This window comes from Rhinolophus sinicus, linkage group LG01 (genome assembly GCF_036562045.2).
Source record: "Rhinolophus sinicus isolate RSC01 linkage group LG01, ASM3656204v1, whole genome shotgun sequence".
Taxonomy (NCBI): domain Eukaryota; kingdom Metazoa; phylum Chordata; class Mammalia; order Chiroptera; family Rhinolophidae; genus Rhinolophus; species Rhinolophus sinicus.
In genome coordinates this window covers 9,813,432-9,827,277 of record NC_133751.1, presented here as the reverse complement: position 1 = coordinate 9,827,277, position 13,846 = coordinate 9,813,432, and the positions used below count along the sequence as shown (strand labels likewise).

Sequence of the window (13,846 nt, the reverse complement as noted above, 5' to 3'; positions counted from 1 at the left end):
TATTCTACCAATAATCAAAAATGAGTAACTACATAAAAACAAATAGTGCTACACCCATAAAAATGGAATACTCTTCATGAAAAATGATGTTATTATGACAGGTAGGTGATATATTAAATGGCAGGATAAATAGCAGATTACCAAACTATGATCTCATTTTAGCAAAAAGATTTACAAAGTATTTATTTATAGAAAAAAAGACTGACAGACTAAGAGCCTAGTTCCTACAAATGAATAAGTATGTCATGAATAACACAAGTTGTAACTTTAATGCTGAGAATTCCTTTCTTAAATCTATTGTCAAAGCATGATTCCTAGAAGAAACCTCAGAGGCTGATGCAAGGGACTGAGTTTCCTTTTTAACAGGACACAGACATTTGTGTAACTCAAAACATAACAGACCTTAAATACTACATCAACTCTCAATTTCCTGATGTGGGGACCATGATGTTATTTTTCACCAGTGGTGTGCGAGAGCCAGCTTGTAGAGACCGTTACATATAGCCATTTAAAACTGGCAGGATTGGAGTATTTACACCACAGAGATTGGCAAATGCACAAATTAGCCTTGCCTGTTCCCCATTCATCAGCATGCCACCGATTGTAATGATTTAAAGAGGATGAATACTTCGTTAAGGTTTTGTTTATGCTCACTGGAACACAGTTCTATCCCGAGTGTCTTAAACCACTAACTTAATCCTCTTACATACCCTTCAATTCTGTACTACGCTCATGACGGGATTCCCATCAAGCCTGTCTCTTCTGCTTCCCTGGAGATGCTGTAATCCCAGTTGACCACTCTGCCAGCCTACCTTGCCTGTTTCCTCACTTTTACACCTATTTCTGACTCTTCAGATTCTCTTAACTTCACATACTCTCTGACTCTAGGGTTAGCTCAGCAAATCTACTCACCTGCATCCACAGCTGCTTCACCCCATAACTGACCCCTCCACCTGGATCAATCCAAACCATTTTTTTTCTGTTGTTTCAAGGCTACATATGCTCTTACTTTTGGAGAAAAATTACACAACCGGATTCATTTTGACCTTCAGTACTGCTTGCTGTCTCATTCTTGTTTCTGACCTTGATGGGTTTCCTATTCACTCCTCTCCTCAAGTCCGCACTCCAGGTCCGCTCATCTCATTAAGCTTATCTTACTTCAGTGGGAAAAGACATTATTTTATGGGAACTTCTTCAGTTTCTACTCCCTCAAACCAATGTATACTAGTTGACTATGATAGCTGAAACCGTTTCTCTGCCTATCTCTTTACCCTATAAAAACAGGGAGGAAAAACCCTGTCCTTCACTTTTGCCACAAGCGTTTAACGTATTAGTCCCCTTTTCCTTTTACTAATGAACGTCTTAAACAGCAATCGCCATTAATTGTCTCTATTATCTCTGCAACCCACTGCCCCACAATAAACTGGTGGATAGCACCTACCCTCACCAAGCTGCTTTTTGACCTAACTCTGAAATATACTGGTCTTTTCTGGTCCTCATCCTAGATCTATGTTGTACTTGATACTGACCAGTGTTATGTTCAAATCCTTGCTTCAATTGATGATACTTTTACATGGTTTACTCCGTTTCTTTTTTTCTTCTTTTTCACAGTTTGACCCACTATATTAGTTTTCTATTGCTATTACTCCGTTTCTGACTGTTCTTTTTGAGTAATTCTACCTCTGCCAACGTAGCTAGAACACTGAACAACACCTTTTGGTACTCTCTACCCGCTTGGCTGTAACCATCTGCATATGAGCACCCATATGCAAATTATCTCCAACCTGATCTCAACTTCTGTTCAAAGACTCCTTGCAATAAACACAATGAAGGTTTAAAACACTGTATTCCCACTTCCTACTCCAAATCTACTCTTCCTCTTGTGTTATGAATGTTACCATCTACTCACCTGCTTAACTATAATAGAAACACGGGACGTCTTTTTTCCTTCTAAGCACAAAAACGATTCTCAAACCTGTCTCTCTTCTCTATGTATTGGTTTGGGTCCTCTTCATCTCCTGCAATGGACTATATAATAGCTACCTCTTCCCTTCCTGGTATGTTCCTGATTCCATCCTGTTAAGAGCTTGATCTTATATATAAGTCAATTACATGAGAGGATTTTTATGCCTTATAAACACAGCTAATAAAGCAAAAAGGTAGAAAATGGTCAGCTCTACTTTCCCCCCAAGAAACCGCAATGATATGACTTTAACATGTATAATCATATGTGTACTAACTACCCATAGAGCTTCCCCCTCTAATGTACTTTTTCTTCTATTGGTTTTCGGATCAAAAGTTTCATTTCGCGAGCTTACCTAATACCACCCCAAGTTTCTCAGGGAGGACTCTCGGGATGTTTTCTAGCAATCCTCCACCCGTAATATGGGCAAAGGCCTTGACATGTCCTGCACGCAAGACAGGTAACAGTGAATGGCTGTAGATTCTGGTTGGAGTTAGAAGTAAGTCCCCTGTATGTTGGAGAGAGAAGACAAAAACTTAGCCTGTGAACATAAAACCAAAGCATATATAAATAATAAAACTGAAACAGAAAATGACTGTGACCCTGCAGACACACCAATTCTATAATAATGTCCAAACAACAAAACCATAGGACAATGTAATTTATTCTACTTGAAGTTATCAGAGACGAACCCCACGAAGTGGTTGCTCAGACATTTCCAAGCAGGAGAGTGTAAAACGTAAGTGCATGTACCTAAGGTCTGGTCACCACAGCCATCAGGTGCTGGAGAGGAGTACTGGAGGGAAGATTTCGCTACAATTTTCCTCACAAGGCTAAATCCATTGCTGTGAAGACCAGATGAAGCTATGCCAATAACGACATCCCCTTCCACGATTCTTTCCAGGTGAGGGAGTTTCTGATCCCGCTCCATGGCCCCAACGGCAAAACCAGCTAGATCATACTCTCCAGGAGGATACATGTCAGGCATTTCTGCCGTTTCACCTCCTGGCAGGAAGGTAATGCAAGAGTAAAGAAATCATAATATTTATAAACCCATCTAGAATGTAGTGACACCAGCTACAATTAAACACGTGGCTATATTCCGCGGACATTCAATAAAATGTACTCTAGTAACTGTCTAACAGAACTTTTAACCAAGCATAATTTCAGGGGAACCAGCACTAATTTACACAAAGGTTGAGTGTAGCCTCCAAACACTATTACTTTAACAGGGTGAATGCTCAGCTGAATGTCATTTCTCTAGCAATTTACTTTCAAAAATGCTTTCACCTATAGTTGATCTTTACAATCCCTGTTAGATGATGGTACTGGCTTAGAGATGTGATTTAATCAGCCCACCCAACTCCACATGCCCTGGCCTAAAAAGCGTACCGCAGTTCACTTTATGAGAATATCATGTAAAGACAGGGTTTAGGCCGGCAGATTCCAAATTACAAATTGTTCTAAAAAATGGTTGAAAAGGCAATTGGCTTCTGGAACACATTTGTCCACAGAAGCAGTAATATAAAAGAGGTACGATAGTTTCGTTTCTTAGTCAATCTACAAATCGAATTTGCTCAAAATTCTGATATATGTTGAAGTAATGTTTCTATAAACCTTGAGTACATTTTTAGTGTCACTTCTGAGGGAAAATAAAACTTCAGATTTAGAATGCCAAGAACCCATCTGCCTCTGTTGCATGGCGATAAGGAGGAAGTAACCCCTACCCTGTCTAGGAGGCCACTGAGAAAGATGGAGATAGAAATGGGGGTCAAAGATGGGGGAGAAAGCTAAGGCCTCGCTGACAGTGTAGGAGTGTGAGTCTGGGGAACAAACCCTTGAGGAGGGGTTTGAAGACACCAGGGTCTAAGTTGTCTTAGTGTTATCTGTATCTTTATTTGCCTGATCTTGTGATACACAGTTTCTCTCATTAGCTATACATAGGGCTAAAATACAGTAAAAAGGATGTGTAATTAAAATGATCATACCAAGGAGGGCACATCCAGCTTTTCTGCAAGCTTCAGCGATTCCAGCAATGACAGCTTCAGTCGTATTGAGGTCAAGTTTTCCACAGGAAAAGTAATCGAGGAAGAAGAGGGGCTCTGCCCCTTGGGCCAGAATATCATTTACACACATTGCAACCAAATCTTGACCAATGGTATCATGTTTATTGCACTGCTGGGCAATCTACAGAACATAACACATCCACATGAAATTAAGCTCCAAATCATATCTTCTCCTTTTTATCAGTGGAGGCTAACAAATATTATCAACTTTTGGCTAGCTGCTCTGAACGCCTAAAGACAAAAGAACACTAAATTCTGATAAGCTATTTGGTCCAAAAGCATCCCTTTTCATCCCCTAAAATAACCCTTCCATCCAGAGATAGAGTCAACAATATTGTACTGTTAGAAACATGTCGATATTTTAGTCATATTATATGGTTATCTGGTATGGTTCACTTTAGTGCTTATATGTCAAAAGGGCAAAGTATGTATTTGATATACAGCAAATTCTCTCTTATCTTTCACAAAAGGCCTTTATTCACAAAGGTGTCTGATTACTTTCAGTTTAGTTCCAACGCCATCTGTTCCACAGGCCAGAAGAGGATCTTTGAAACCAGCTGCTTTCAAATCAAAAAGACCAGCAAAACCTCCCAGATCAACATCACAGCCTGTTGGAGAGGAAATTAATTACTTTCTGCACTTCGACAGATCAGGTAAACATGAGTATACGAAACACTTTATAAGATGCCTTTCCTGAGAATGGGAGAGAGCACCCCACGCTTAAAGCACAGATCAAGAAGGTAATTAAATATTAAAGGAGCAGACATATCCTTTTGAGTTTAACATCCTAAATAAGAGATGCTTTTTTAAATCACAGGTACAAGAAGGCAGAAGACTTTGAGTCTGGCTTAAATAGGGCGAGACAGCAACTTGGCATTAATTTGGAACATTTTCCTCTGTAAATTATAAAGCCCAAATCAATTCACAATATTTGTCAAAGTTAATGAATTAGCAAAGGCTAGGATCTGCCTCACCTGGTCTGGAGGTGGCTTTTGCTAAAGGTTTAATCCTCTTGACCAGCATATTTCCAGCTGCAATGTCTACCCCAGATTCTTTGTAAGTCAGGCCTCTAAAGAATTCAAACAAACAAAACACCTAGGATATCACCTAAATATCAGGAAAAATCATTTTAATCTTAAAATATTTAAAGCAGAATACATCCCTAGTGATTTTCATATCCCCTAATGTGCTGCGACCCCTCCACAGATTATGATTTAACTGGTCTAGGACTGGCCCTGGAAATTGAAATGTGTTTAAATAATCTCCCTAGTTGATTCGATTGTATCATCACTACTGAGAACTACTTTTCTAACTTAACCCTTCCGTATTTCTCACAGGTAGTTAAGATATATGGATATTTTGCCAAAATCTTTCTCTGTTCAATTTTGGTATGGGATGAAAAGGAGTAAGAAAACTAAGTGAAAGAAGTAAAAACTAGGGTTATAAGAACTCAACAAAGAAACCCTTAAATTCTAAAAATCAGGATTATAATAATTCCTCAAAAAAATCCCTAAATTATTGCAACAACAGAGAATTGTAAATTTCCTTATAGCTGAGACAATAAGAAACAAGATGAAAAAACCTATGAAAAAAGCAAAACCAGACAGTAGTATTCAGTGCATCATTTCCTTCTACACAGGACCAACACACTGGAGCAGTACATTTAGAGACCAAGTTTGTGAATGGCGCTGTGGATTCAGCAGTCTTGCCTTACAAAAATGAGAACTTTGGCCTAGTCGAATGCAGTGATACATGAAGAAATATGGGAAGTTTTATTAGAAACAAGGTACCAGGGTACATACAGAGTTTGAGAGCTTTGCCAGTTAATACCAATGAAATTAGCAGTCAGGGTCATGCTCAGATAGGAAACAAAGTTCTACTGGTTTAAAAAAAGCCTTTTCTCAGTTAGCAGCTGGCATTGTGGCCTCTCATTTTCTTCATCTTTAATTTAAAGAACTTGAGACAGTATTAAGACTGCAGGGCCTTGAAAGAGGTCACTTTTCAATGGAATTATCAGTTTAAGATAAAAAATACATTTTTAACAATGGTATTTCAATGTTCTTCTTTCTAAAAAAAAAATGCCAATATTTAAACTTTAAAAATTTGCCTATCAGTAGTAGTATACCTTGAATTAAGTTGCTAAAAATTTCTTATTTTATCCTAAAATTTATTTTCAAAGATGAACTCAACAAATAGTAACTGTAATATATACTTAAGAAATCAAAACACCCACAGTTACAGTTAACAGTTTATTGATTTTACAAAGGACTAGTTGTACATGTCAATAAATGAATCGCAAAGGGGTCAAAAATACATTTCAGTAATAGGTATAAATGCAGTGACAAAAGACTGCCAAAATTTATAGTCTAATCAAACTAAGTTGTAAAAGTAGATGACCAATATTTTCATCTTGAATTCTTCGAAAAAACCAGGTATTAAGATATAAGTATAACAGTAATATTTAAATATTACAAAAAGAATAAAAATCCTTTTTCTCATCTTTATTGAATGATTGACAAAATGATCGTATATACTTAAAGCGAACAATGTGAAAAAAATCCTTAATATCACTGTGATTTTATCAAACTTTTTAAACATACAGAGCTACCATGAAATTTTTTCCATTTCATTTGAATATTGTAACTAGTTTTGATTCAAACCAAATGCAAATCAAAATCAGATCAGTCCCACAGAGAGAAAAGAATACAGAATGACTAGTATAGGGTTACAGAATTTTCTATATAGGTATATATGCCAGTTTGAAGCTGTGCTTTCATCACTTTGGTAAGAAATTTACCTGGGCTGCTGCAGGAAAGCTATGGCACGATAGCCGATGTCCTTCCTGTAAATGGCTCCCTCAAACTTTATAACAGCTAGTCCTTTCTTGGCATCTTCAAGGGCTGAGATAAGATTTTCCCGGATGGCTGTAACAGTAAGGACTCTACCACCATTAGTCACCACTTTGCCATCTTTTAGGGCAGTACCAGCTTGGAACACCTCCAATCCTAAAGCTTGAGCCTCAGGAAACCCTGTAAAATAGCACATTTGACATGTTATTTCAGATAACAATATTCTACACTTGTGAAGTGGTTTTTAATTGCCAGAAGTTTTGTTGTTTTTTTTTTAAATAAAATCTTTATTTCATTTAAATGAATCTTCACAAGGATCAGGAAAGAATGAATGCAATAAATTAGTAAACAGACCCTTTCTCCTAAGAACAGTCCATTCTGCTCTAGGGAGATAACTGTATTTCTAAAACCTTGTGTCATCATCATTCTCATGTAAGGACCAGTGGTTCAATGTGGGAAAAAAAAAGAAAGCTAAACCCTGAAAAGTTTGAGACTTAAAAGTAGAAAGTTACTTTTACGTGACAAATTAAAAACTAAAAAAATAAAATAAAAAAAGATATGAAACGTAAACATCAATGAACAATCCTGCATTTGATCACATCTTTCACTTAAGACTAAAGGAATTTCTACTTCCTTTATCCGTCATCCAAGTAAAGTTGCTTTCTTTCTTTTTTAAATAACCAATAGGACCATAGCATTGAAAACATATTCTTAATCTTTTCCCTACTATAACAATTGTAAAATTTTAAGACAAATTTGATTAGCTTTTAGACTTGTCTAAGATTTCTGGCTTCATTTTCTTTTGAATTATTTTTAAAGCACTCATATATAACTTTACACTTAAAATATCACTCTATTTTATAAATTCTAAAATGATGAACCTGGGGAGTTTATACAAAAACACAATCTCTTAATTTTTAAAGACACCATTCTTATATCCCCAGTTTGTCCGTGTCTGTCTCCATTTTTCTTTTAGCATCATATTTGGTAGTCTGTTAATATATGCCTTTCCTAAGTGTTTTTTTGTAATATAGTAGCATTCAGTCACAGGTACCCAAATAACTGCTGGTATTGGTAATACCCAAAATCGCTGTGTCAAAAATGAATTATTGGGCTGCCCCGGTGGCTCAGGCGGTTGGAGCTCCATGCTCCTAACTCCAAAGGCTGCCGGTTCGATTCCCACATGGGCCAGTGGGTTCTCAACCACAAGGTTGCCAGTTCAACTCCTCGATTCCTACAAGGGATGGTGGGCAGCGCCCCCTGCAACTAGCAACGGCAACTGGACCTGGAGCTGAGCTGCGCCCTCCACAACTAAGATTGAAAGGACAACAACTTGACTTGGAAAAAAGTCCTGGAAGTACACACTGTTCCCCCAATAAAGTCCTGTTCCCCTTCCCCAATAAAAAATCTTGGGAAAAAAATGAATTATACTTGTCACCTTAATCTTAGAGAAATTTCATAACACAAGGGATCTTGATTCTATCTCTTTCTTTGCTCATTTTCAAAGGCAACCAATTCCCAATTGCCCAGTTGCATGTGTGGGATTCATAGGGCAATGGACTTGTCTGGGCAAGACAGTAAATAGGGTGTTTGAATCAAACACACTTTTGGGGTACCAAGGGAGGCCAAGCTACAGCCTGCTAGGGATCACAGAGGTCTGCCTTTGGGCTTTTGGCACTGGAACTTAGTTGGCATTTTAAAGTTTTACTTAACGTCATTTTAACTAGACGCCTTACCTCCTGTAAAGAGAAACAGAACAGAAGGCCATACTTTTGAAAGCTTGAATTCTACCACCCAAGGTGACTACAGGGTGCACTGCAAACTGCAGGAATCCATGTGTGATGAGATCAGATCTCTGAACTGTATCTCATCGATGCAGTTTATACTAATGTGCTTCTAATTCTCATACAGTTCCATTATCTTCCTGGCTCTTGGCCAGGCCCACTTCAGTCTTCCTTGTGTAGAGGAAAGGAAATGGATGACATTTCTTTAAATACAGTGATTGTGGATATCTGAACACTCATACCCAATAAACAACATGAGTACGTTAAGACCCCCTGAAAGGTTTCTGATGGGTTTACACCCTTAAGAGGAGCAGAACATGGCATGGAGACCTACAGTCAACTGGACCTAGTGACAGTGGCACTAGTGACTTGTCACATTGTAATTCAAGCTTTTGTTCTCTAACATTCACCTGTTACCTCCACACCCTTGGTGTAGTCTCCTGGATAACCTTTACTTGCCATGACAACAGTTATGGCAGTGCGGTTTTCAAGCCAAAGGGGTGGAGAGGTACACAGCAGGCCATCTAAGGTAGACTGAATCACTTCGTAAAGATCACTTTTAAGAAGTGGGAGGATAACCTGGAAAAACATAATTAACATGGCAATTGAGAAACATTTTAATCACTGGGATACCAGCAAAACTTGCACATACTGTTGACCCATGAACAACGTAGGGGTAGTGGCACTGAAACCCTGTACAGTTGGAAAATCCACGAATAACTTTTCACTCCCTAAAAACTTAACTATGGTCGTCCACTGGTATCCGTGAGGGATTGGTTCCAGGCCCTCCCAGACCAAAATCTGCAGATGCTCAAGTCCCTTATATAAAATGGCGTAGGATGCAGACAGTGGGCCTCCGAATCTGTGGATTCCCAACTGCCAATATGCCAGTGGCTGAATCAAAGAGGTGAAACCCAGGGACATAGAGGGCTGACTGTATATATATTTAAAAAATTCATGTATAAGTGTACCCACAGTTCAAGCCCGTGTTGTTCAAGGGTTAACTATATTTCTCAAAGGTAATTATTCCAAGGTTGATAAATCCTGAGATTAAAACAATATACATCTTCTACAAAGTAATACTTTTCATCCACCTGGCACTCTGGATCACCGAAACGGCAATTAAACTCCAGAACTTTTGGGCCATCCTTAGTCAGCATTATACCAGCATAGAGAATACCTTCATTAAAAAAGAGAAAACAAAACACAAAAAATAATGAAGACATTGTATTGTGACTATGAAAATTAGAACATAAACTTCTAATACTTGAAGTTTTTGAATAGCCATAACAAATGTTACAACAATGGTCAATTAAAAGGTAGTGAAAAAAAGAGAAAACAGGGAAGTTTTGCCAAAGGTGTCAAGTTACTCCATGAATAATAAAATGACATCGATGTGCTTACCTGTATATGGCATACCCTCCTGCTGCATGCCATCCACTGTCCGCTGAAGAATGGTATTTTTAATTTTTAGCAACAAATCCTTAGGAACCTGGGGAACAGACAGCAATATGTAAATGCAATCAGTATCTGAAAAAAATCACCTTGCATGGGACAATGAAAGGGGACAACTATCATTTATTTACTATCTCAGATAGGCTGAGCACTTTAAATTCATAAACGTTTTAAATACTCACATTGGCCCTATCAAGTAGGTATTCAGCCTCATTCTTATAAAATAGGAAAGATGACCTCTGAGAGTTAAAAATTACCATAAGCAGAAGCTGGATTATGTATTTATAGAGCAGCATCAATTACCATTTCATAACCGACTGTTAAAGCACCTTTTACTATTAAACCTATAGATTTTCAAACATATACACGCTTAACACTTAACTAAAACGTTTCCTGAAACATAATAAAAATGAAAAAATTCCTCTCCCATTTAGAGGCTCCTTTGATTCTTTCCAGTATATTCTACGCATATTTCATAAGCCTATAAACTTAAGAATATGAGTTTATGAATTTAATTGTAAAAATGAGACCTAGAGATAGTCCTTATATTAAAACTATCTTCTACCAAATGGTAGTTTTAATACTTATAAAGTCTAAAGTATCGGAAGAAAGCCATTTGGAATCTAATTAGAAAAGATATATGCATCCCCATGTTCACTGAAGCATTATTTATAAGACCCAAGATATGGAAGCAACGTAAGTGTCCACTGATAGAAAACTGGATAAAAAGGATGTGGTACATATAACAATGGAATATTACTCGGCCACAAAAAAGAATGAAATCTTACCATTTGCGACAACATGGATGGACCTAGAGGGTATTATGCTAAGTGAAATATATAGAACAAAATAAATGAACAAATAAAATGGAAATGAACTCATAGACACAGAGAACATTTTGATGGTTGCCAGATGGGAGGGTGGTTGGGAGCAGGGTGAAAAGGTAAAAGCATTAGGAAGTACAAATTGGTAGTTACAAAATAGTCATGTGGATGTAAAGTACAGCATAGGGAATATTGTCAATAATACTGTAACAACTGGTGTCAGGTGGGTACTAGACTTAAGAGGGGTGATCACTTTGTAAGTTATATAAATGTCTAACTGGTATGCTGTACACCTGAAACTAATGCAGCATTGAATGTCAACTGTAATTGAAAAATAAAAAACTTTAAACAATAAAGAATAAAGAGGGCCGGCCCAGTGGCTCAGGTGGTTGGTGCACCGTGCTCCTAACACTGAGATCACCAGTTTGATTCCCACATGGGCCAGTGAGCTGCGCCCTCTACAGCTAAGATTGTGAACAAAAGCTCTTTCTGGAGCTGGAGACAAAGGTTGGCGTGAGCAGCCAGAGGTTGGCGTGAACTGCCGTGGGCTGCTGTGTGCTGCCATGAGTGGCCAGCGTGAGTGGCCGGGAGCCATGGAGAGTGGCTGGCAGGCGGCAAGAGCTGCCGAGAGCTGCTGAACGTCGACTGGCAACTGACCGCCTCAGCCGGGGGGAGCACAAGGCTCCTAATACCAGCATGGGCCAGGGAGCTGTGTCCTATACAACTAAACCGAGAAACAACGGCTTGAACCAGGGTGTGAGGGGGAGGCAGAAGGAAATGGGGAGGGAAGATTATAATATTGCAAACAAAGAATTCATTAAATAAAAAGAATAACGCAAATCCTGTTTGGTTTTTAATCAAGAAAAAAATCTGAAAGGCACTACATTATTAGCACAGTTTATGATTATCATCAGTGGAAAGAATGGGTGAGTTTCTGAAGTGTTAATGTACTTATAATACACTCAATGCAGATTTCTTATAAAAACTGTCCAGAAATTGTTTGGAAATATACTTTATCTATCCATTATCAAGTAGAAAGACCAGAAGAACAAATTATTGTCTGACTGGGTTCTCAATTCATATCTCTCTCTCTCTGTCTCTCTCTGTCTCTCTCTCTCTCTCTGTCTCTCTCTCTCTCACTGAGCACTTCTGTGCTGGGTCCTGGATATCCAAAGATGAATAAAAGATAATTCTAGACTATAATTGTCTCCCATGGGTTAAAAATAGGGTACAGAGAGGAGGGGCCAGAAGATCTGTTCAATCTATACTTAAATTAGTTTTTCAAAGGCTTTTTTGAAAAGGTTAATTTTAGAGAGACTAGAAGAGATACCATAAATGCCATTTCACTTAATAGGAAAAACAAATTACTGATGGGTAATCATTTACAGAAATATACAAGACAGAAAAGCATTGTCTGAGAGCTCTTTGAGAAGACCAATTACTAGGGAACTTTAGCTGAGCCTTTGGGAAGTACCTGAGGTGCCGGACAATAGGCTCCCATCCCCCCTGTGTTGGGGCCGTGATCTCCTTCCAGCAATCGCTTATGGTCCTGTGCTGGGGGCATAGGGGCCACAGTCCTTCCATCAGTGAAGCAGAGACACTGGACAGAAAACAAATAGGCCACTTAGCTTAAATGCCAGAAAGTAAAAAAAAAAAATTTAATAAGGAGAACTATATGCACCTTAACTCTTCTTAGAGGAAAAGTCTTCTTTTTTTAAGGTAAAATGAGTTGAAACATAACTAACCCTAAGCTACCTATATCAAGAACCAGATCTTGTATATTCAATTTCTGAAGGATCTGTAATTTTTGAGCTAGGTTAGGAAAAATATCCAAACTACTTGCAAAGTAAAATATTTCAGCCTTTGCCCCTTTTAAATAATTTGTGATATAAGTCCAAGTCTCTTACTGAGACACTGGGGAAGATTAAAAGAAGGTAAGTTCTTTTTTCATGTACATCCCAAATACTAAATGCATACAAATTTCTTTGTAACTGTTGGGCTTATGCTTTCAGATGAAACAACCAGGGTAAATCAAGTCGTTTGGGGCTCATAGGTCAGACACCACAGCTTCTATCCTCCATAAAAGCCCCAAAGATAAATATACTTACAGACACCTCTTCTCCTTCAAGAAGTTCTTCAATGACAATTGTTTCTCCAGCTGCTCCAAAAGCTTTATCCTTTTTGTAGATTAAAAAAAAAAAGGTAAATTGTAAGCTTTTAATATTTACTTAATTGGCTGTTATTGTCTACCATTTGTATTATGAACCAATACATTGGTATTGTAATTTCCTTTTCCCTTTCTGAAAGCCTCAAAAGAATATGTAAATGTTTCCTGTTTTTATAGTGGCAATGATACAGAGCTAGCACTGGTACAGATGAGTGTGTCACTAATACTCTCCTGGGGATCACGCTGTCCAGTTTCAAACAAGGTAATGGAAAAACAAATGTTTTCATCATTGACATTTAATTTTTATTTCTGATTGATTTTATATGTTTGCCTATAATAATTCATCTAAAAGGAAGGAAGCCACAACAACCAAGATGGATCATAAAAGAAAAGAAAAGTATATTAATTCATTACTTCACTTCTCTGAGGCCAGGGGCACAAAGCACAAATAATTTTGTCCTCATGGATAGTTGAGAATTTATTTGTATGTTCTGTAGACTGAGGATTTTCTATTTTTCAGTACCAGACAACAAAGGATGCTAGAACTTACTTCCAAAGAACAGAATCATGGTTTAGCTATCAGTGTAGATCTATAACAACTCTTACAGAGATGGATATAATACAGGGTATTAGGCACAATAACTTACCTGTATGTTTGCTAGATTTGTTTTCCTTATTTCGAGGAACATTTTGTAAACGTTAAGAGTATTTACCCAGTGTGATTAGGAACTTACTTTT

General features: G+C 37.8%; 1 protein-coding gene across 8 annotated transcripts in view; it reads right to left on the bottom strand.

Annotated features, from left to right (window-relative positions):
- The window catches only part of GART (phosphoribosylglycinamide formyltransferase, phosphoribosylglycinamide synthetase, phosphoribosylaminoimidazole synthetase), a 34,161-nt gene that overhangs the window by 13,762 nt on the left and 6,553 nt on the right, over nucleotides 1–13,846 (bottom strand). For 7 of the 8 annotated variants that reach the window (XM_019730222.2, XM_019730217.2, XM_019730220.2 and 4 more), the window contains exons 6-16: nucleotides 13,050–13,118; nucleotides 12,416–12,541; nucleotides 10,067–10,154; nucleotides 9,757–9,842; nucleotides 9,073–9,241; nucleotides 6,827–7,058; nucleotides 5,004–5,098; nucleotides 4,528–4,637; nucleotides 3,952–4,150; nucleotides 2,717–2,968; nucleotides 2,319–2,471 (exon numbers count right to left, since the gene is read on the bottom strand). In XM_019730222.2, coding sequence (XP_019585781.2) covers nucleotides 2,319–2,471; nucleotides 2,717–2,968; nucleotides 3,952–4,150; nucleotides 4,528–4,637; nucleotides 5,004–5,098; nucleotides 6,827–7,058; nucleotides 9,073–9,241; nucleotides 9,757–9,842; nucleotides 10,067–10,154; nucleotides 12,416–12,541; nucleotides 13,050–13,118 — 1,579 coding nt within the window. Of the gene's footprint in view, nucleotides 1–2,318; nucleotides 2,472–2,716; nucleotides 2,969–3,951; nucleotides 4,151–4,527; nucleotides 4,638–5,003; nucleotides 5,099–6,264; nucleotides 7,059–9,072; nucleotides 9,242–9,756; nucleotides 9,843–10,066; nucleotides 10,155–12,415; nucleotides 12,542–13,049; nucleotides 13,119–13,846 lie in introns of those variants that run through there. The other variant, XM_019730225.2, reaches the window with a different exon arrangement.